This window comes from Ranitomeya imitator, chromosome 1 (assembly GCF_032444005.1).
Source record: "Ranitomeya imitator isolate aRanImi1 chromosome 1, aRanImi1.pri, whole genome shotgun sequence".
NCBI classification, from domain to species: Eukaryota; Metazoa; Chordata; class Amphibia; order Anura; family Dendrobatidae; genus Ranitomeya; species Ranitomeya imitator.
In genome coordinates, this window is record NC_091282.1 from 248546903 (window position 1) to 248568224 (window position 21322).

The 21322-nt window shown below is 51.0% G+C and overlaps 1 protein-coding gene across 2 annotated transcripts in view; it reads left to right on the plus strand.

Annotated features, from left to right (window-relative positions):
• The first annotated feature begins 10394 nt into the window (after nucleotides 1–10394).
• P2RX7 (purinergic receptor P2X 7) overlaps nucleotides 10395–21322 on the plus strand; it is a 122258-nt gene continuing 111330 nt past the window's right edge. For both annotated transcript variants that reach the window (XM_069755337.1, XM_069755346.1), the window contains exon 1: nucleotides 10395–10588. In XM_069755337.1, the coding sequence (XP_069611438.1) occupies nucleotides 10482–10588 (107 nt within the window). In that variant the 5' untranslated portion in view covers nucleotides 10395–10481. The remainder of the gene's footprint in view (nucleotides 10589–21322) is intronic.

The following is a 21322-nucleotide window of genomic DNA, read 5'->3' on the forward strand; positions in this document are numbered from 1 at the left end:
TAGTGCAGCCCTCTCCCTCAGCAGTGAGATACTAGTGCAGCCCTCTCCCTCAGCAGTGAGATACTAGTGCAGTGCTCTCCTCTCAGCACTAGAAATTCCCAGTGTCGTGCTCTTCCCTCGGCAGTGAGATAGTAGTGCAGTGCTCTCCTCAGCAGTGAGATAGTAGTGCAGTGCTCTCCTCAGCAGTGAGATAGTAGTGCAGTGCTCTCCTCTCAGCACTAGGAATTCCCAGTGTCGTGCTCTTCCCTCGGCAGTGAGATACTAGTGCAGTGCTGTCCCTCAGTGGTGAGATAGTAGTGCAGTGCTCTCCTCAGCAGTGAGATAGTAGTGCAGTGCTCTCCCTCAGCAGTGAGATAGTAGTGCAGTGCTCTCCTCTCAGCACTAGGAATTCCCAGTGTCGTGCTCTTCCCTCGGCAGTGAGATACTAGTGCAGTGCTGTCCCTCAGTGGTGAGATAGTAGTGCAGTGCTCTCCCTCAGCAGTGAGATAGTAGTGCAGTGCTCTCCCTCAGCAGTGAGATAGTAGTGCAGTCCTCTCCCTCAGCAGTGAGATAGTAGTGCAGTGCTCTCCCTCAGCAGTGAGATAGTAGTGCAGTCCTCTCCTCAGCAGTGAGATAGTAGTGCAGTGCTCTCCCTCAGCAGTGAGATAGTAGTGCAGTGCTCTCCCTCAGCAGTGAGATAGTAGTGCAGTCCTCTCCCTCAGCAGTGAGATAGTAGTGCAGTGCTCTCCCTCAGCAGTGAGATAGTAGTGCAGTCCTCTCCTCAGCAGTGAGATAGTAGTGCAGTGCTCTCCCTCAGCAGTGAGATACTAGTGCAGTGCTCTCCCTCAGTGGTGAGATAGTAGTGCAGTGCTCTCCTCAGCAGTGAGATAGTAGTGCAGCCCTCTCCCTCAGCAGTGAGATACTAGTGCAGTCCTCTCCCTCAGCAGTGAGATACTAGTGCAGTGCTCTCCTCTCAGCACTAGGAATTCCCAGTGTCGTGCTCTTCCCTCGGCAGTGAGATAGTAGTGCAGTGCTCTCCTCAGCAGTGAGATAGTAGTGCAGTGCTCTCCTCAGCAGTGAGATAGTAGTGCAGTGCTCTCCTCTCAGCACTAGGAATTCCCAGTGTCGTGCTCTTCCCTCGGCAGTGAGATACTAGTGCAGTGCTGTCCCTCAGTGGTGAGATAGTAGTGCAGTGCTCTCCTCAGCAGTGAGATAGTAGTGCAGTGCTCTCCCTCAGCAGTGAGATAGTAGTGCAGTCCTCTCCTCTCAGCAGTGAGATACTAGTGCAGTGCTCTCCTCTCAGCACTAGGAATTCCCAGTGTCGTGCTCTTCCCTCGGCAGTGAGATAGTAGTGCAGTGCTCTCCCTCAGCAGTGAGATAGTAGTGCAGTCCTCTCCCTCAGCAGTGAGATAGTAGTGCAGTGCTCTCCCTCAGCAGTGAGATAGTAGTGCAGTCCTCTCCTAAGCAGTGAGATAGTAGTGCAGTCCTCTCCCTCAGCAGTGAGATAGTAGTGCAGTGCTCTCCTCAGCAGTGAGATAGTAGTGCAGTGCTCTCCCTCAGCAGTGAGATAGTAGTGCAGTCCTCTCCCTCAGCAGTGAGATAGTAGTGCAGTGCTCTCCCTCAGCAGTGAGATACTAGTGCAGTGCTCTCCTCTCAGCACTAGGAATTCCCAGTGTCGTGCTCTTCCCTCGGCAGTGAGATAGTAGTGCAGTGCTCTCCCTCAGCAGTGAGATAGTAGTGCAGTCCTCTCCCTCAGCAGTGAGATAGTAGTGCAGTGCTCTCCCTCAGCAGTGAGATAGTAGTGCAGTGCTCTCCTCTCAGCACTAGGAATTCCCAGTGTCGTGCTCTTCCCTCGGCAGTGAGATAGTAGTGCAGTGCTCTCCCTCAGCAGTGAGATAGTAGTGCAGTCCTCTCCCTCAGCAGTGAGATAGTAGTGCAGTTCTCTCCCTCAGCTGTGAGATAGTAGTGCAGTCCTCTCCTCAGCAGTGAGATAGTAGTGCAGTCCTCTCCCTCAGCAGTGAGATAGTAGTGCAGTGCTCTCCCTCAGCAGTGAGATAGTAGTGCAGTCCTCTCCTCAGCAGTGAGATAGTAGTGCAGTCCTCTCCCTCAGCAGTGAGATAGTAGTGCAGTGCTCTCCTCAGCAGTGAGATAGTAGTGCAGTGCTCTCCCTCAGCAGTGAGATAGTAGTGCAGTCCTCTCCCTCAGCAGTGAGATAGTAGTGCAGTCCTCTCCTCTCAGCAGTGAGATACTAGTGCAGTGCTCTCCTCTCAGCACTAGGAATTCCCAGTGTCGTGCTCTTCCCTTGGCAGTGAGATAGTAGTGCAGTGCTCTCCCTCAGCAGTGAGATAGTAGTGCAGTCCTCTCCCTCAGCAGTGAGATACTAGTGCAGTGCTCTCCTCTCAGCACTAGGAATTCCCAGTGTCGTGCTCTTCCCTCGGCAGTGAGATAGTAGTGCAGTGCTCTCCCTCAGCAGTGAGATAGTAGTGCAGTCCTCTCCCTCAGCAGTGAGATAGTAGTGCAGTGCTCTCCCTCAGCAGTGAGATAGTAGTGCAGTGCTCTCTTCTCAGCACTAGGAATTCCCAGTGTCGTGCTCTTCCCTCGGCAGTGAGATAGTAGTGCAGTGCTCTCCTTCAGCAGTGAGATAGTAGTGCAGTCCTCTCCCTCAGCAGTGAGATAGTAGTGCAGTGCTCTCCCTCAGCAGTGAGATAGTAGTGCAGTCCTCTCCTCAGCAGTGAGATAGTAGTGCAGTGCTCTTCCTCAGCAGTGAGATAGTAGTGCAGTGCTCTCCCTCAGCAGTGAGATAGTAGTGCAGTCCTCTTCCTCAGCAGTGAGATAGTAGTGCAGTTCTCTCCCTCAGCAGTGAGATAGTAGTGCAGTCCTCTCCTCAGCAGTGAGATAGTAGTGCAGTGCTCTCCCTCAGCAGTGAGATAGTAGTGAAGTGCTCTCCTCTCAGCACTAGGAATTCCCAGTGTCGTGCTCTTCCCTCGGCAGTGAGATAGTAGTGCAGTGCTCTCCCTCAGCAGTGAGATAGTAGTGCAGTCCTCTCCCTCAGCAGTGAGATAGTAGTGCAGTGCTCTCCTTCAGCAGTGAGATAGTAGTGCAGTCCTCTCCTCAGCAGTGAGATAGTAGTGCAGTGCTCTTCCTCAGCAGTGAGATAGTAGTGCAGTGCTCTCCCTCAGCAGTGAGATAGTAGTGCAGTCCTCTCCCTCAGCAGTGAGATAGTAGTGCAGTGCTCTCCCTCAGCAGTGAGATAGTAGTGCAGTCCTCTCCTCAGCAGTGAGATAGTAGTGCAGTGCTCTCCCTCAGCAGTGAGATAGTAGTGCAGTGCTCTCCCTCAGCAGTGAGATAGTAGTGCAGTCCTCTCCCTCAGCAGTGAGATAGTAGTGCAGTGCTCTCCCTCAGCAGTGAGATAGTAGTGCAGTCCTCTCCTCAGCAGTGAGATAGTAGTGCAGTGCTCTCCCTCAGCAGTGAGATACTAGTGCAGTGCTCTCCCTCAGTGGTGAGATAGTAGTGCAGTGCTCTCCTCAGCAGTGAGATAGTAGTGCAGCCCTCTCCCTCAGCAGTGAGATACTAGTGCAGCCCTCTCCCTCAGCAGTGAGATACTAGTGCAGTGCTCTCCCTCAGTGGTGAGATAGTAGTGCAGTGCTCTCCTCAGCAGTGAGATAGTAGTGCAGCCCTCTCCCTCAGCAGTGAGATACTAGTGCAGCCCTCTCCCTCAGCAGTGAGATACTAGTGCAGTGCTCTCCTCTCAGCACTAGGAATTCCCAGTGTCTTGCTCTTCCCTCGGCAGTGAGATAGTAGTGCAGTGCTCTCCTCAGCAGTGAGATAGTAGTGCAGTGCTCTCCTCAGCAGTGAGATAGTAGTGCAGTGCTCTCCTCTCAGCACTAGGAATTCCCAGTGTCGTGCTCTTTCCTCGGCAGTGAGATACTAGTGCAGTGCTGTCCCTCAGTGGTGAGATAGTAGTGCAGTGCTCTCCTCAGCAGTGAGATAGTAGTGCAGTGCTCTCCTCAGCAGTGAGATAGTAGTGCAGTGCTCTCCCTCAGCAGTGAGATAGTAGTGCAGTGCTCTCCCTCAGCAGTGAGATAGTAGTGCAGTCCTCTCCCTCAGCAGTGAGATAGTAGTGCAGTGCTCTCCCTCAGCAGTGAGATAGTAGTGCAGTCCTCTCCTCCGCAGTGAGATAGTAGTGCAGTGCTCTCCCTCAGCAGTGAGATAGTAGTGCAGTGCTCTCCCTCAGCAGTGAGATAGTAGTGCAGTCCTCTCCCTCAGCAGTGAGATAGTAGTGCAGTGCTCTCCCTCAGCAGTGAGATAGTAGTGCAGTCCTCTCCTCAGCAGTGAGATAGTAGTGCAGTGCTCTCCCTCAGCAGTGAGATACTAGTGCAGTGCTCTCCCTCAGTGGTGAGATAGTAGTGCAGTGCTCTCCTCAGCAGTGAGATAGTAGTGCAGTGCTCTCCCTCAGCAGTGAGATAGTAGTGCAGTGCTCTCCCTCAGCAGTGAGATAGTAGTGCAGTCCTCTCCCTCAGCAGTGAGATAGTAGTGCAGTGCTCTCCCTCAGCAGTGAGATAGTAGTGCAGTCCTCTCCTCCGCAGTGAGATAGTAGTGCAGTGCTCTCCCTCAGCAGTGAGATAGTAGTGCAGTGCTCTCCCTCAGCAGTGAGATAGTAGTGCAGTCCTCTCCCTCAGCAGTGAGATAGTAGTGCAGTGCTCTCCCTCAGCAGTGAGATAGTAGTGCAGTCCTCTCCTCAGCAGTGAGATAGTAGTGCAGTGCTCTCCCTCAGCAGTGAGATACTAGTGCAGTGCTCTCCCTCAGTGGTGAGATAGTAGTGCAGTGCTCTCCTCAGCAGTGAGATAGTAGTGCAGTGCTCTCCCTCAGTGGTGAGATAGTAGTGCAGTCCTCTCCTCAGCAGTGAGATAGTAGTGCAGTGCTCTCCCTCAGCAGTGAGATACTAGTGCAGTGCTCTCCCTCAGTGGTGAGATAGTAGTGCAGTGCTCTCCTCAGCAGTGAGATAGTAGTGCAGTGCTCTCCCTCAGTGGTGAGATAGTAGTGCAGTGCTCTCCTCAGCAGTGAGATAGTAGTGCAGTGCTCTCCTCAGCAGTGAGATAGTAGTGCAGTGCTCTCCTCAGCAGTGAGATAGTAGTGCAGTGCTCTCCCTCAGCAGTGAGATAGTAGTGCAGTGCTCTCCCTCAGCAGTGAGATAGTAGTGCAGTCCTCTCCCTCAGCAGTGAGATAGTAGTGCAGTGCTCTCCCTCAGCAGTGAGATAGTAGTGCAGTCCTCTCCTCCGCAGTGAGATAGTAGTGCAGTGCTCTCCCTCAGCAGTGAGATAGTAGTGCAGTGCTCTCCCTCAGCAGTGAGATAGTAGTGCAGTCCTCTCCCTCAGCAGTGAGATAGTAGTGCAGTGCTCTCCCTCAGCAGTGAGATAGTAGTGCAGTCCTCTCCCTCAGCAGTGAGATAGTAGTGCAGTGCTCTCCTCAGCAGTGAGATAGTAGTGCAGTGCTCTCCTCTCAGCACTAGGAATTCCCAGTGTCGTGCTCTTTCCTCGGCAGTGAGATACTAGTGCAGTGCTGTCCCTCAGTGGTGAGATAGTAGTGCAGTGCTCTCCTCAGCAGTGAGATAGTAGTGCAGTGCTCTCCTCAGCAGTGAGATAGTAGTGCAGTGCTCTCCCTCAGCAGTGAGATAGTAGTGCAGTGCTCTCCCTCAGCAGTGAGATAGTAGTGCAGTCCTCTCCCTCAGCAGTGAGATAGTAGTGCAGTGCTCTCCCTCAGCAGTGAGATAGTAGTGCAGTCCTCTCCTCCGCAGTGAGATAGTAGTGCAGTGCTCTCCCTCAGCAGTGAGATAGTAGTGCAGTGCTCTCCCTCAGCAGTGAGATAGTAGTGCAGTCCTCTCCCTCAGCAGTGAGATAGTAGTGCAGTGCTCTCCCTCAGCAGTGAGATAGTAGTGCAGTCCTCTCCTCAGCAGTGAGATAGTAGTGCAGTGCTCTCCCTCAGCAGTGAGATACTAGTACAGTGCTCTCCCTCAGTGGTGAGATAGTAGTGCAGTGCTCTCCTCAGCAGTGAGATAGTAGTGCAGTGCTCTCCCTCAGCAGTGAGATAGTAGTGCAGTGCTCTCCCTCAGCAGTGAGATAGTAGTGCAGTCCTCTCCCTCAGCAGTGAGATAGTAGTGCAGTGCTCTCCCTCAGCAGTGAGATAGTAGTGCAGTCCTCTCCTCCGCAGTGAGATAGTAGTGCAGTGCTCTCCCTCAGCAGTGAGATAGTAGTGCAGTGCTCTCCCTCAGCAGTGAGATAGTAGTGCAGTCCTCTCCCTCAGCAGTGAGATAGTAGTGCAGTGCTCTCCCTCAGCAGTGAGATAGTAGTGCAGTCCTCTCCTCAGCAGTGAGATAGTAGTGCAGTGCTCTCCCTCAGCAGTGAGATACTAGTGCAGTGCTCTCCCTCAGTGGTGAGATAGTAGTGCAGTGCTCTCCTCAGCAGTGAGATAGTAGTGCAGCCCTCTCCCTCAGCAGTGAGATACTAGTGCAGCCCTCTCCCTCAGCAGTGAGATACTAGTGCAGTGCTCTCCTCTCAGCACTAGAAATTCCCAGTGTCGTGCTCTTCCCTCGGCAGTGAGATAGTAGTGCAGTGCTCTCCTCAGCAGTGAGATAGTAGTGCAGTGCTCTCCTCAGCAGTGAGATAGTAGTGCAGTGCTCTCCTCTCAGCACTAGGAATTCCCAGTGTCGTGCTCTTCCCTCGGCAGTGAGATAGTAGTGCAGTGCTCTCCCTCAGCAGTGAGATAGTAGTGCAGTCCTCTCCCTCAGCAGTGAGATAGTAGTGCAGTTCTCTCCCTCAGCTGTGAGATAGTAGTGCAGTCCTCTCCTCAGCAGTGAGATAGTAGTGCAGTCCTCTCCTCTCAGCAGTGAGATACTAGTGCAGTGCTCTCCTCTCAGCACTAGGAATTCCCAGTGTCGTGCTCTTCCCTTGGCAGTGAGATAGTAGTGCAGTGCTCTCCCTCAGCAGTGAGATAGTAGTGCAGTCCTCTCCCTCAGCAGTGAGATACTAGTGCAGTGCTCTCCTCTCAGCACTAGGAATTCCCAGTGTCGTGCTCTTCCCTCGGCAGTGAGATAGTAGTGCAGTGCTCTCCCTCAGCAGTGAGATAGTAGTGCAGTCCTCTCCCTCAGCAGTGAGATAGTAGTGCAGTGCTCTCCCTCAGCAGTGAGATAGTAGTGCAGTGCTCTCTTCTCAGCACTAGGAATTCCCAGTGTCGTGCTCTTCTCTCGGCAGTGAGATAGTAGTGCAGTGCTCTCCTTCAGCAGTGAGATAGTAGTGCAGTCCTCTCCCTCAGCAGTGAGATAGTAGTGCAGTGCTCTCCCTCAGCAGTGAGATAGTAGTGCAGTCCTCTCCTCAGCAGTGAGATAGTAGTGCAGTGCTCTTCCTCAGCAGTGAGATAGTAGTGCAGTCCTCTTCCTCAGCAGTGAGATAGTAGTGCAGTTCTCTCCCTCAGCAGTGAGATACTAGTGCAGTCCTCTCCTCAGCAGTGAGATAGTAGTGCAGTGCTCTCCCTCAGCAGTGAGATAGTAGTGAAGTGCTCTCCTCTCAGCACTAGGAATTCCCAGTGTCGTGCTCTTCCCTCGGCAGTGAGATAGTAGTGCAGTGCTCTCCCTCAGCAGTGAGATAGTAGTGCAGTCCTCTCCCTCAGCAGTGAGATAGTAGTGCAGTGCTCTCCTTCAGCAGTGAGATAGTAGTGCAGTCCTCTCCTCAGCAGTGAGATAGTAGTGCAGTGCTCTTCCTCAGCAGTGAGATAGTAGTGCAGTGCTCTCCCTCAGCAGTGAGATAGTAGTGCAGTCCTCTCCCTCAGCAGTGAGATAGTAGTGCAGTGCTCTCCCTCAGCAGTGAGATAGTAGTGCAGTCCTCTCCTCAGCAGTGAGATAGTAGTGCAGTGCTCTCCCTCAGCAGTGAGATAGTAGTGCAGTGCTCTCCCTCAGCAGTGAGATAGTAGTGCAGTCCTCTCCCTCAGCAGTGAGATAGTAGTGCAGTGCTCTCCCTCAGCAGTGAGATAGTAGTGCAGTCCTCTCCTCAGCAGTGAGATAGTAGTGCAGTGCTCTCCCTCAGCAGTGAGATACTAGTGCAGTGCTCTCCCTCAGTGGTGAGATAGTAGTGCAGTGCTCTCCTCAGCAGTGAGATAGTAGTGCAGCCCTCTCCCTCAGCAGTGAGATACTAGTGCAGCCCTCTCCCTCAGCAGTGAGATACTAGTGCAGTGCTCTCCCTCAGTGGTGAGATAGTAGTGCAGTGCTCTCCTCAGCAGTGAGATAGTAGTGCAGCCCTCTCCCTCAGCAGTGAGATACTAGTGCAGCCCTCTCCCTCAGCAGTGAGATAGTAGTGCAGTGCTCTCCTCAGCAGTGAGATAGTAGTGCAGTGCTCTCCTCAGCAGTGAGATAGTAGTGCAGTGCTCTCCTCTCAGCACTAGGAATTCCCAGTGTCGTGCTCTTTCCTCGGCAGTGAGATACTAGTGCAGTGCTGTCCCTCAGTGGTGAGATAGTAGTGCAGTGCTCTCCTCAGCAGTGAGATAGTAGTGCAGTGCTCTCCTCAGCAGTGAGATAGTAGTGCAGTGCTCTCCCTCAGCAGTGAGATAGTAGTGCAGTGCTCTCCCTCAGCAGTGAGATAGTAGTGCAGTCCTCTCCCTCAGCAGTGAGATAGTAGTGCAGTGCTCTCCCTCAGCAGTGAGATAGTAGTGCAGTCCTCTCCTCCGCAGTGAGATAGTAGTGCAGTGCTCTCCCTCAGCAGTGAGATAGTAGTGCAGTGCTCTCCCTCAGCAGTGAGATAGTAGTGCAGTCCTCTCCCTCAGCAGTGAGATAGTAGTGCAGTGCTCTCCCTCAGCAGTGAGATAGTAGTGCAGTCCTCTCCTCAGCAGTGAGATAGTAGTGCAGTGCTCTCCCTCAGCAGTGAGATACTAGTGCAGTGCTCTCCCTCAGTGGTGAGATAGTAGTGCAGTGCTCTCCTCAGCAGTGAGATAGTAGTGCAGCCCTCTCCCTCAGCAGTGAGATACTAGTGCAGCCCTCTCCCTCAGCAGTGAGATACTAGTGCAGTGCTCTCCTCTCAGCACTAGAAATTCCCAGTGTCGTGCTCTTCCCTCGGCAGTGAGATAGTAGTGCAGTGCTCTCCTCAGCAGTGAGATAGTAGTGCAGTGCTCTCCTCAGCAGTGAGATAGTAGTGCAGTGCTCTCCTCTCAGCACTAGGAATTCCCAGTGTCGTGCTCTTCCCTCGGCAGTGAGATACTAGTGCAGTGCTGTCCCTCAGTGGTGAGATAGTAGTGCAGTGCTCTCCTCAGCAGTGAGATAGTAGTGCAGTGCTCTCCCTCAGCAGTGAGATAGTAGTGCAGTCCTCTCCTCAGCAGTGAGATAGTAGTGCAGTCCTCTCCCTCAGCAGTGAGATAGTAGTGCAGTGCTCTCCTCAGCAGTGAGATAGTAGTGCAGTGCTCTCCCTCAGCAGTGAGATAGTAGTGCAGTCCTCTCCCTCAGCAGTGAGATAGTAGTGCAGTCCTCTCCTCTCAGCAGTGAGATACTAGTGCAGTGCTCTCCTCTCAGCACTAGGAATTCCCAGTGTCGTGCTCTTCCCTTGGCAGTGAGATAGTAGTGCAGTGCTCTCCCTCAGCAGTGAGATAGTAGTGCAGTCCTCTCCCTCAGCAGTGAGATAGTAGTGCAGTGCTCTCCCTCAGCAGTGAGATACTAGTGCAGTGCTCTCCTCTCAGCACTAGGAATTCCCAGTGTCGTGCTCTTCCCTCGGCAGTGAGATAGTAGTGCAGTGCTCTCCCTCAGCAGTGAGATAGTAGTGCAGTGCTCTCCCTCAGCAGTGAGATAGTAGTGCAGTCCTCTCCTCAGCAGTGAGATAGTAGTGCAGTGCTCTCCCTCAGCAGTGAGATAGTAGTGCAGTGCTCTCCCTCAGCAGTGAGATAGTAGTGCAGTGCTCTCCCTCAGCAGTGAGATAGTAGTGCAGTCCTCTCCTCAGCAGTGAGATAGTAGTGCAATGCTCTCCCTCAGCAGTGAGATAGTAGTGCAGTGCTCTCCCTCAGCAGTGAGATAGTAGTGCAGTGCTCTCCCTCAGCAGTGAGATAGTAGTGCAGTGTTCTCCTCTCAGCACTAGGAATTCCCAGTGTCGTGCTCTTCCCTCAGCAGTGAGATAGTAGTGCAGTCCTCTCCTCAGCAGTGAGATAGTAGTGCAGTGCTCTCCCTCAGCAGTGAGATAGTAGTGCAGTGCTCTCCCTCAGTGGTGAGATAGTAGTGCAGTGCTCTCCCTCAGCAGTGAGATAGTAGTGCAGTGCTCTCCCTCAGTGGTGAGATAGTAGTGCAGTGCTCTCCCTCAGCAGTGAGATAGTAGTGCAGTGCTCTCCCTCAGCAGTGAGATAGTAGTGCAGTGTTCTCCTCTCAGCACTAGGAATTCCCAGTGTCGTGCTCTTCCCTCGGCAGTGAGGACGGCCCGTGACGTGTTCCTCCTCCGGAGTCCTGTGGAAGTTGCTTTCAGTTCTGGGGCAGTGCAGGAGCCATGTCGTCGTGGTGTGAGTACAGCACGGACACGGAGCTCCGGATTAGGAGCGTACCTCTGGGCACACTGAAGTGGGTGATCTCTGCGGGAGTGTTGCTGTACTTGTGGTGAGTGCACGGGCGGCTGCCATTACTGATGCATAGGCTGACATCATCTTCCTAGTTTTCTGTGTCTGTAGATCGGAGCTTCCTACACTGCAGCCCAGTAATTACACTGTGGCACTTTATGGGCTTCTGTAATCCATGAGCTGCCAGCCTGAGCTGTGTTATTCAGGAGAGGCTACATGGAAGCAGTGAGACAAGGCTGCCCCGGGGTTCCCCAAGTTTCTTCCAGCTGTCTGTGTTGTGCTGTGCTGAATGCTTTCTGGTACAGTAGCACTGATTGTCTTTTTTTCATATAGTACAACCAGTAATGAGCTGATCGCATGTCAGGTGGAACTACAATCATCATTACTTTACTGATTGTCTGTTTTGGGCTCTGATTGCACTTTTCATTGTGGCATGTTTTAGCCAAACAAGTCAGTAACACTGAGGCACACTGAGCATAGAGTCACTTCTGTAGCAAAAATAATGGCACTATTGCAAAGGCTACTTTCACACTAGCGTCGTACGACGCACGTCGCAATGCGTCGTTTTGCAGGATGCGTTTTTTCTCCATAGGCTTGTATACTGCGACGGGCCGATGCCGACACTAGTGTGAAAGTAGCGTAGGAGGGGTCATCCCAGGGTTGTGTTTGCCACATACACCGGTAAATAGGCAAAATTTACATACAATCTAAACAAAGGTAAGACAGTAGCTTTAACCCCTTAGTGACAGAGCCAATTTGGTACTTAATAATAATGACCAGGCCAATTTTTACAATTCTGACCACTGTCACTTTATGAGGTTATAACTCTGGAACGCTTCAACGGATCCCGCTGATTCTGAGATTGTTTTTTCGTGACATATTGTACTTCATGTTAGTGGTAACATTTCTTCGATATTACTTGCGATTATTTATGAAAAAAACGGAAATATGGCGAAAATGTTTAAAATTTCGCAATTTTCAAACTTTGTATTTTTATGCCCTTAAATCAGAGAGATATGTCACAAAAAATAGTTAATAAATAACATTTCCCGCATGTCTACTTTACATCAGCACAATTTTGGAAACAATTTTTTTTTTTGTTAGGGAGTTATAAGGGTTAAAAGTTGACCAGCAATTTCTCATTTTTACAACACCTTTTTTTTTTTAGGGACCACATCACATTTGAAGTCATTTTGAGGGGTCTATATGATAGAAAATAATGAAGTGTGACACCATTCTAAAAACTACACCCCTCAAGGTTCTCAAAACCACATTCAAGAACTTTATTAACCCTTTACGTGCTTCACAGGAACTGAAACAATGTGGAAGGAAAAAATGAACATTTAACTTTTTTTTGCAAACATTTTACTTCAGAACCATTTTTTTTTTATTTTCACAAGTGTAAAAACAGAAATTAAACCATAAATTTTGTTGTGCAATTTCTCCTGAATATAATAAAAAAATATTTTTTTTTCCACCAAAAAAGATTTTGTAGCCCCCAAGTTTTTATTTTCACAAGGGTAACAGGAGAAATCGGACCACAAAAGTTGTTGTTCAATTTATCCCGAGTACGCTGATGCGCCATATGTGGGGGTAAACCACTGTTTGGGCGCACGGCAGAGCTCGGATGGGAAGGAGCGCCGTTTTGGAATGCAGACTTTGATAGAATGGTCTGTGGGCGTTATGTTGCGTTTACAGAGCCCCTGATGTACCTAAACAGTAGTAACCCCCCACAAGTGACCCCATTTTGGAAACTAGACCCCCCAAGGAAATTATCTAGATGTGTGGTGAGAACTTTGAATGCCCAAGTGCATCACAGAAGTTTATAATGCAGAGTCGTGAAAATAAAAAATATTTTTTTTTTCCACAAAAAAGATTTTGTAGCCCCCAAGTTTTTATTTTCACAAGGGTAACAGGGGAATTTGGACCCCAAAAGTTGCTGTCCAATTTATCCCGAGTACACTGATGCCCCTTATGTGGGGGTAAACCACTGTTTGGGCGCACGGCAGAGCTCAGAAGGGAGGGAGCACCATTTGACTTTTTGAGCGCAAAATTGGCTGTCGTGTTTGGAGACCCCCTGATGTACCTAAACAGTGGAAACCCCCCAATTCTAACTCAAACCCTAACCCCAACACACCCCTAACCCTAATCCCAACCCGATCCATAATCCTAATCACAACCCTAACGATAATCACAACCCTAACCCCAAAACAACCCTAATGTCAACCCTAACCATAACCCTAATCCCAAACCTAACCCTAATCCCAAGCGTAACCCTAATGCCAACCCTAATCCTAATACCAACCCTAATCCAAACCCTAACCCTAATCCCAACTCTAACCCTAACTTTAGCCGCAACCCTAGCCCTAGCTTTAGCCCCAACCCTAGCCCTAATCCTAACCCTAAATTTAGCCCTAACCCTAGCCCTAACTTTAGCCCCAACCTTAACCCTAGCCCTAACATTAGCCCCAACCCTAACCCTAGCCCTAAGGCTACTTTCACACTTGCGTCGTGTGGCATCCGTCGCAATCCGTCGTTTTGGACAAAAAACGGATCCTGCAAATGTGCCCGCAGGATGCGTTTTTTTGCCCATAGACTTGTATTGCTGACGGATCGCGATGGATGGCCACACATCGCGTCCGTCGTGCACTGGATCAGTTGTGTCTTGGTGGACTGTCGGCACAAAAAAACATTCAATGTAACTTTTTTGTACGTCGCGTCTGCCATTTCCGACCCCGCATGCGTGGCCAAAACTCCGCCTCCTCCTCTCCAGGACATAGACTGGGCAGCAGATGCGTTGAAAAACTACATCCGCTGCCCACGTTGTGCACAATTTTCACAACGTGCGTCGGGCTGACGCATTGCAACGGCCCCGTACCGACGCAAGTGTAAAAGAAGCCTAACCCTAAATTTAGCCCCAACCCATACCCTATATTTAGCCCCAACCCTAACCCTATATTCAGCCCCAACCCTAACCCTAAATTTAGCTCCAACCCTAACCCTAAATTTAGCCCCAACCCTAATCCTAACCCTAAATTTAGCCCCAACCCCAATCCGAAATTTAGCCCCAACTACTCCACCTGCTGGCCGGCAGAATATGGTGGGCGCATTACGCATGCGCCCGCCATTTTCTTTCCGGATGAAGAAGCTGGCAGCCAGGAGAAGAAGCAAGAGGACCCAGGGACACCGGTAAGTATAGCAGGGTCCCCGAATCCCCCTATTTCTCTGTCCTCTGATGTGCGATCACATCATAGGACAGAGAATGAAAGATCGCTTTTTTTTTTGCGATCGCCGGTAAACAGTTAATTACCGGCGATCGCAAAACAAAACCGACCCAGATCATGTTCTTTGGGGTCTCGGCTACCCCCGGCAGCCAAGACCCCAAAGATTTTCCGGGTGCCGGCCAGCGGGCGCACTGCGCATGCGCCCACCATTTTTTGGCCGGAACAAGATTGCGGCGCCCATCGGGAGCCACGAGGAGCAGCGGGGGAGACAGGTGAGTATCGGGGGGCTATTGGGGACCCCATTTCTCAGAGAAATTAAATGGGAATTGTGTTTTTTTTTCTTTTTTATGATCGCTGGTAAACGGTTAATTACCGGCGATCGCAACCCGGGGTCGGTAAAAACCCCCCCAAATCATGTTCTCTGGGGTCTCGGCTTCCCCCGTCAACCGAGACCCAATGAGAAAATCCGACTCTGGGGGGGCGCTATTCACTTTTTCCACAACGCCGTTAATTAACGGCGCTGTGGTTTAAGTACCCTTAACTGCCGCCGTTAAAAGGCATTTCGGAGGTCGTTAAGGGGTTAAAGGGGTTGTCCCATTAACATAGCATGGACACATTTATAAGATTGTCAGCCCAGTGTAAGGATTTCACTCACTCAGCTGCGACGGCTGACACTCAGGAGACGTGTTCCTTTAAAGTTCACTGGGTTTATTGCTTCATAAACCATGTTGCAAACAACAGAAAACAAATAGCCTTTGGTTCAGGTAAAGAAAAACAAGTGTCCAGTTCATCCGGCTCAGTCCTGAAGCCGTAACACACTCAGGAGGGTTTCACCTCCACACATCTCTGCTGTGTAAAGGATTAGCCAGTCTTATAAAGAGCTAACCCCACCCAGTAACCCATCACATGATTAGCCATGTGGTCTGACATTACCACAGGTCCTGAAACACATATACAAGATTATGTGCAAGAAAGGAATACTCCGGGCTACATTACAGCAACCAGGCACTTATGTGGCACATACCTCCCATCGACTACACACCCTTTAGCCATGCTACATACCTCCCCCCTCTGCCTAAAGCCGTGGGGCTTGGCACTTTCCCCCACTAAACAAGGGATTCTCGATAGGGCATCCGCATTACCGTGCAGCTTTCCGGCCCTATGTTCCACATGGAAACTGAAGTCCTGCAGGGCTAAGAACCAACGGGTGACTCTAGCATTTCTTCCTTTCGTTTCTCTCATCCACCTAAGCGGGGCATGGTCAGATACCAGTCTAAATTTACGTCCCAGCAGATAGTACCGCAATGTGTCCACTGCCCATTTTATGGCCAAGCACTCCTTCTCAACGACTGAGTAGTTCTTTTCAGATGAGGACAGCTTCCTACTCAGATAGAGAACAGGATGCTCCTCCCCATGTAGTTCTTGGGAAAGGACTGCTCCCACCCCAACATCTGAGGCATCTGTCTGAAGAATAAACTCTTTCTTGAAGTTTGGGGCCATCAGAACGGGTTGCTTACATAAAGCCTCTTTCATTTCTTGGAAGGCTGAATCTGTTTCTTCGGACCACTTAACCATTACTGATTTTGTCCCTTTTAGCAGGTCAGTCAGAGGCGCCGCCATTGTGGCGAAGTTTGGGATGAACCTCCTGTAATATCCCACGATTCCCAGGAAGGCTTTAACTTGCTTCTTGGAAACTGGTTTTGGCCATGTTTGAATTGCCTCCACTTTACTGATTTGGGGTTTTATTTCTCCATAACCCACTATGTATCCAAGGTACTTAGCTTCTTCTTTACCCAATGCACACTTCTTCGGGTTTATTGTAAATCCGGCCTCTCTTATTGCATCAAACACTGCTTGGACTTTCTCCAGATGACTCTCCCAGTCCGGGCTAAAGATGACGATATCATCTAGGTACGCAGCAGCGTATGCCTTGTGGGGTGCAAGGACTCTATCCATAGCCCTTTGGAAGGTGGCCGGAGCTCCCTGTAGGCCAAATGGCATCCGGACATACTGGAAGCATGCATCTGGTGTAGAAAACCCCGTCTTCTCCTTGGCTTCCTGTGCCATGGGGATCAGCCAATACCCCTTCGTCAAATCCAAGGTGGTTATGTACCTGGCGGGCCCAAGCCTTTCGATGAGCTCATCAACTCGGGGCATGGGATATGCGTCGAACTTGGAGACCTCATTCAACTTCCTATAGTCGTTGCAAAATCTCCACTCCCCATCAGGTTTTGGGACCAGGACAATTGGGCTCGACCAACCGCTCTTGGATTCCTCAATGACTCCAAGCTTCAACATACGCTCCACTTCCTTGGAGACTATTTCTCGACGGGCCTCAGGAATTCTATAGGGCTTCACGTTCACGCGCACATGGGGCTCTGTCAGGACCTCATGCTCTATGACCTTCGTGTACCCAGGCAACTCGGAAAACAGGTCCCTGTTTTTCTGGAGTAACTCCCGGCATTGCTGTTTCTGGGACTCCGATAGCGTCTCCGCTATAGTAACCGCTCCAACCTCATCTTCTGGGTTGCTTAACAACGATGGAGTTACTGTCGGCTCTCTATCTTGCCACGGCTTGATAAGGTTGACATGGTATACTTGGAATGGTTTCCGTCTTCCTGGTTGGTGAATTTTATAGTTTACTTCACCAAGTTTCTCGACAACCTCATATGGCCCTTGCCATTTGGCCAAGAACTTGCTTTCCACTGTCGGAACTAACACAAGAACTCGGTCTCCCGGATTGAATTGCCTCACTCTTGCAGACCGGTTGTAGACCCTGGCCTGAGCTTCTTGTGCTTGGAGAAGGTGTTCTTTCACGATAGGCATCACCTTTGCAATCCTCTGCTGCATCGGGGCCACATGCTCAATGACGCTTCTGTGGGGCGTGACTTCGGCTTCCCAGGTTTCCTTGGCTATATCCAGGAGTCCTCGTGGATGTCGGCCATACAGAAGCTCAAACGGTGAGAAACCTGTGGAGGCCTGTGGAACTTCACGAATGGAAAACATCAAATAGGGTAAGAGACAATCCCAGTCTCTACCGTCTTTCTCTATAGCTTTTCTCAGCATGCTCTTCAGTGTCTTGTTAAATCTCTCAACAAGGCCATCTGACTGGGGATGGTACACCGAGGTCCTCAACTGGGAGATTTTCAGGGCTTTGCATAGTTCCCTCATCACCTTGCTCATGAAAGGTGTCCCCTGGTCAGTCAGGATCTCCTTCGGCAGACCTGTCCGGGAAAAGACATGGACCAACTCGCGAGCTATACTCTTTGAAGAAGAATTTCTCAAGGGAATTGCCTCAGGATAGCGTGTGGCGTAGTCCAGGATGACTAATATATACTGATGGCCACGGGCTGATTTAACTAAGGGACCGACCAAGTCCATGGCAATTCTCTCGAATGGCACCTCAATAATGGGCAGTGGCACAAAGGGGTTCCGGAAATGAGGAGTGGGAGCAGTTAGCTGACATGTAGGGCAGGACCTGCAATAGTTCACTATTTCCCGGTGGCACCCAGGCCAATAGAACCTCTGCACAACCCGTTCCTGCGTTTTTTCCACCCCTAGGTGTCCACCCAAGATGTGTGAATGGGCCATGTCCAACACCTTCCGTCTATATGGACCCGGCACTACCAACTGCTCTACCAACTCCTCCCTTGTTTTCGTGACCCGGTACAACAACTCCCTGCTCATTAGAAAATGGGGAAATCTTGTGTCTGCCCCCGGCTCCTGTACCACCCCGTCAATAACTGTGACATTATTAAAGGCTTCCCTCAGAGTGGGGTCCCTATGTTGGGCAGTCCCAAAATTTTCACCGGATACCTCTAACTCCAGAATGTCGGATGCAGGGGACACTTCCTCCTCATCTCCAGCCAGGACACAAAAAGGAAATCTGTCTGACTCGGGGTGTGGCACCACCCTTCCCGGGTTCACTGGTTCCCTACTCTTGCTAGGGAGCTCAGAACCTTTTCCCCACAAATCCCAAAACAAACAGAAATCCCGGCCAATAATTATAGGGTGCAACAAGTCCTGAACGACGCCGACTATGTGGGACTCCGTGCCACATGTCGTTTCAATGTTCACACTGGCCACAGGGTAGTCCTTTGCATCACCATGTATGCACCGCACTCCGACCTTCTTTCCCGGGAGCAGGTGGAGAGGAAAAGTGGCCCTCACCAGGGTCACTAGGCTCCCCGAGTCTAACAGTGCCGTTACTGCTTGACCGTTCACCTTCACGGGACATGCTTGAGGTCCCTCGTTGGGCGGAGAGTTCACACTGCAAGCTGGATACGCATAGTATGAACAACGGCGTCCCATGCTGCAGTCCATCTGCTCAGTGGTTTGGGAACAACGGGCAGCTATATGTCCTGGCTTGTGGCACCTCCAACAAATAATATCACCCGTGGGGACCTTGGGCACCACCTCCCCCGCCCTTTGTGACCTTGGACGCACCACCCCTTTTTGGGACTCAGCTGCCTTCTGGGATCCCCAGTACGGCATGGGCTGCCTCCCGAAGGAGCCTTCCAACCCTTGGTACCTCTCAACCAGTCCGATCAGCTCGTCGGCATTCTGGGGATCACCCTGGGCAACCCAAGACTGTATAGGCCTCGGGAGGGAATGGACAAACCGATCCATCATCACCCGTTCTACCATCTGTGCAGGCGCAGAGGATTCTGGCTGCAGCCATTTCTGGACCAGGTGCAACAGATCAAACATTTGGGAACGAGGTGGTTTGTCCCGGTGATAGCCCCAGGAGTGAACTCGCTGTGCCCTGACAGTCAGTGTCACCCCCAAACGTGCGAGAATCTCGGCTTTCAATTTGTGATACTCTTTGGCATCCTGCAAGGTCAAATCATAGTACGCCTTCTGGGGTTCTCCCGTCAGGTATGGCGCAAGTACCTCTGCCCACTGCTCTGGCGGAAGTTTTTCCCTCTCAGCGACCCTCTCAAACACCGTCAGGAAGGCCTCAACATCATCCCCGGGAGTCATTTTCTGCAACGCGCGTCTTACCGTTTTCCGGACGTGGGTGTCATCAGCCAAACCTGGGGTTGGGGCGCTCGCCTTGCCCTGGATGGCGGTTGCCAGAAGCTGCATCTGCTGCTGATGCTCCTGCTGGCTCTGCTGCATCTGCTGCCGTTGCTCCTGCTGGCTCTGCTGCATCTGCTGCTGGCTCTGTTGTAACTGCTGCCGTTGCTCCTGCTGGCTTTGTTGCATCTGCTGCCGTTGCTCCTGCTGGCTCTGTTGTATCTGCTGCATCAACAGCCTGTTGGTCTCTTGCTGCCTTTTCTCCTGCTGTGACTGCATCTGGACCAATTGTTTCAGCAGGTCCTCCATTTTCTCCGGCAATGCTTGCTGGCTTGCAACAGCCTTGACCCAGGACATTCAAAATAAACTCACGTCTCCGCTGGGAACGCTGCTCGCACGTCTCCACCAATTGTAAGGATTTCACTCACTCAGCTGCGACGGCTGACACTCAGGAGACGTGTTCCTTTAAAGTTCACTGGGTTTATTGCTTCATAAACCATGTTGCAAACAACAGAAAACAAATAGCCTTTGGTTCAGGTAAAGAAAAACAAGTGTCCAGTTCATCCGGCTCAGTCCTGAAGCCGTAACACACTCAGGAGGGTTTCACCTCCACACATCTCTGCTGTGTAAAGGATTAGCCAGTCTTATAAAGAGCTAACCCCACCCAGTAACCCATCACATGATTAGCCATGTGGTCTGACATTACCACAGGTCCTGAAACACATATACAAGATTATGTGCAAGAAAGGAATACTCCGGGCTACATTACAGCAACCAGCCACTTATGTGGCACATACCTCCCATCGACTACACACCCTTTAGCCATGCTACACCAGGAACTTTTTTTTAAACACATACAATGGTGAAACATATTTTTATTCCAAGATCTATTGATTAAAGTGCCCTTTGTTTACGTGAAAACCCGTTAAGAAGAGGGAGGATGGTTTATCTAGGCAGAGGATGTGTAATGTATGTAGTGATATACAGATAAGTGTTTTCCTTGTAGATATCAATGATCTAAGTGCAGGTTTACAAACAGCTGACTTGTGGTGCTACAGGACCATTGACCCTCTACCTTATTTGCTGATTGGCACTTGTTTAAAGGGAATCTTTCAGTAGGCTCAACACTCCTAAAGGTACCGTCACACTAAGCGACGCTGCAGCGATACCGACAACGATCCGGATCGCTGCAGCGTCGCTGTTTGGTCGCTGGAGAGCTGTCACACAGACAGCTCTCCAGCGACCAACTATGCCGGTAACCAGGGTAAACATCGGGTTACTAAGCGCAGGGCCGCGCTTAGTAACCCTATGTTTACCCTGGTTACCAGCGTAAAAGTAAAAAAAAGACGTCACCGCTCTGCTTTCCGGCCGCTGTGCTTACACAGGGCAGAGAAGCAGAGCGCCGAGGGACAGACAGCGGAAGGTAAGTATGTAGTGTTTTTTGTTTTTTTTTTACTTTTACGCTGGTAACCAGGGTAAACATCGGGTTACTAAGCGCGGCCCTGCGCTTAGTAACCCGATGTTTACCCTGGTTACCAGCGAAGACATTGCTGAATCGGCGTCACACACGCCGATTCAGCGATGTCAGCAGGAAGTCCAGCGACGAAATAAAGTGCTGGACTTTCTGCAGCGACCAACGATGGCACAGCAGGATTCTGATCGCTGCTGTGTGTCAAACTGAACGATATCGCTAGCCAGGACGCTGCACGTCACGGATCGCTAGCGATATCGTTCAGTGTGACGGTACCTTAAGCTGTCTAGGTAGGTCATAGGAAGCTGAAAATGATGATGCCTTGATATCTGCGATCTGATGTCTTATTCCTGAGAAATCCATGTTTCTCTTACTATGTAAATGAGCTGTCAAGAACTATGGGCCAGACCTAAATGTCGCTGAGAATCTGCCTCCAGAGCTTACTTTAACCCCTTCCCGACCTGTGACACAGGGTATGCGTCATGAAAGTCGGTGCCAATCCGACCTGTGACGCATATGCTGTGTCACAGAATGATCGCGTCCCTGCAGATCCGGTGAAAGGGTTAACTCCCATTTCACCCAATCTGCAGGGACAGGGGGAGTGGTAGTTTAGCCCAGGGGGGGTGGCTTCACCCACCCCCCCCCCCCCCCCCGTGGCTACGATCGCTCTGATTGGCTGTTGAAAGTGAAACTGCCAATCAGAGCGATTTGTAATGTTTCACCTATTATAACTGGTGAAATATTACAATCCAGCCATGGCCGATGCTGCAATATCATCGGCCATGGCTGGAAACATTGATGTGCCCCCACCCCACCGATCGCCCCCCCAGCCCTCCGATCTGTCCTTTACACTGCTCCGCTCCCCTCCGTCCTCCTGTCCGCTCCCCCCGTGCTCTTGTCCGCTCACCCCCGTGCTCCAATCACCCCCCGTGCTCCAACCACACCCCTGCACTCCGATCCACCCCCCCTGCAGTCCGATCCACCCCCCTGCAGTCCGATCCACCCCCCGATGCTCCAATGCACCCCCCCCCCGTGCTCCGACCCGCCCCCGTGCTCCGAT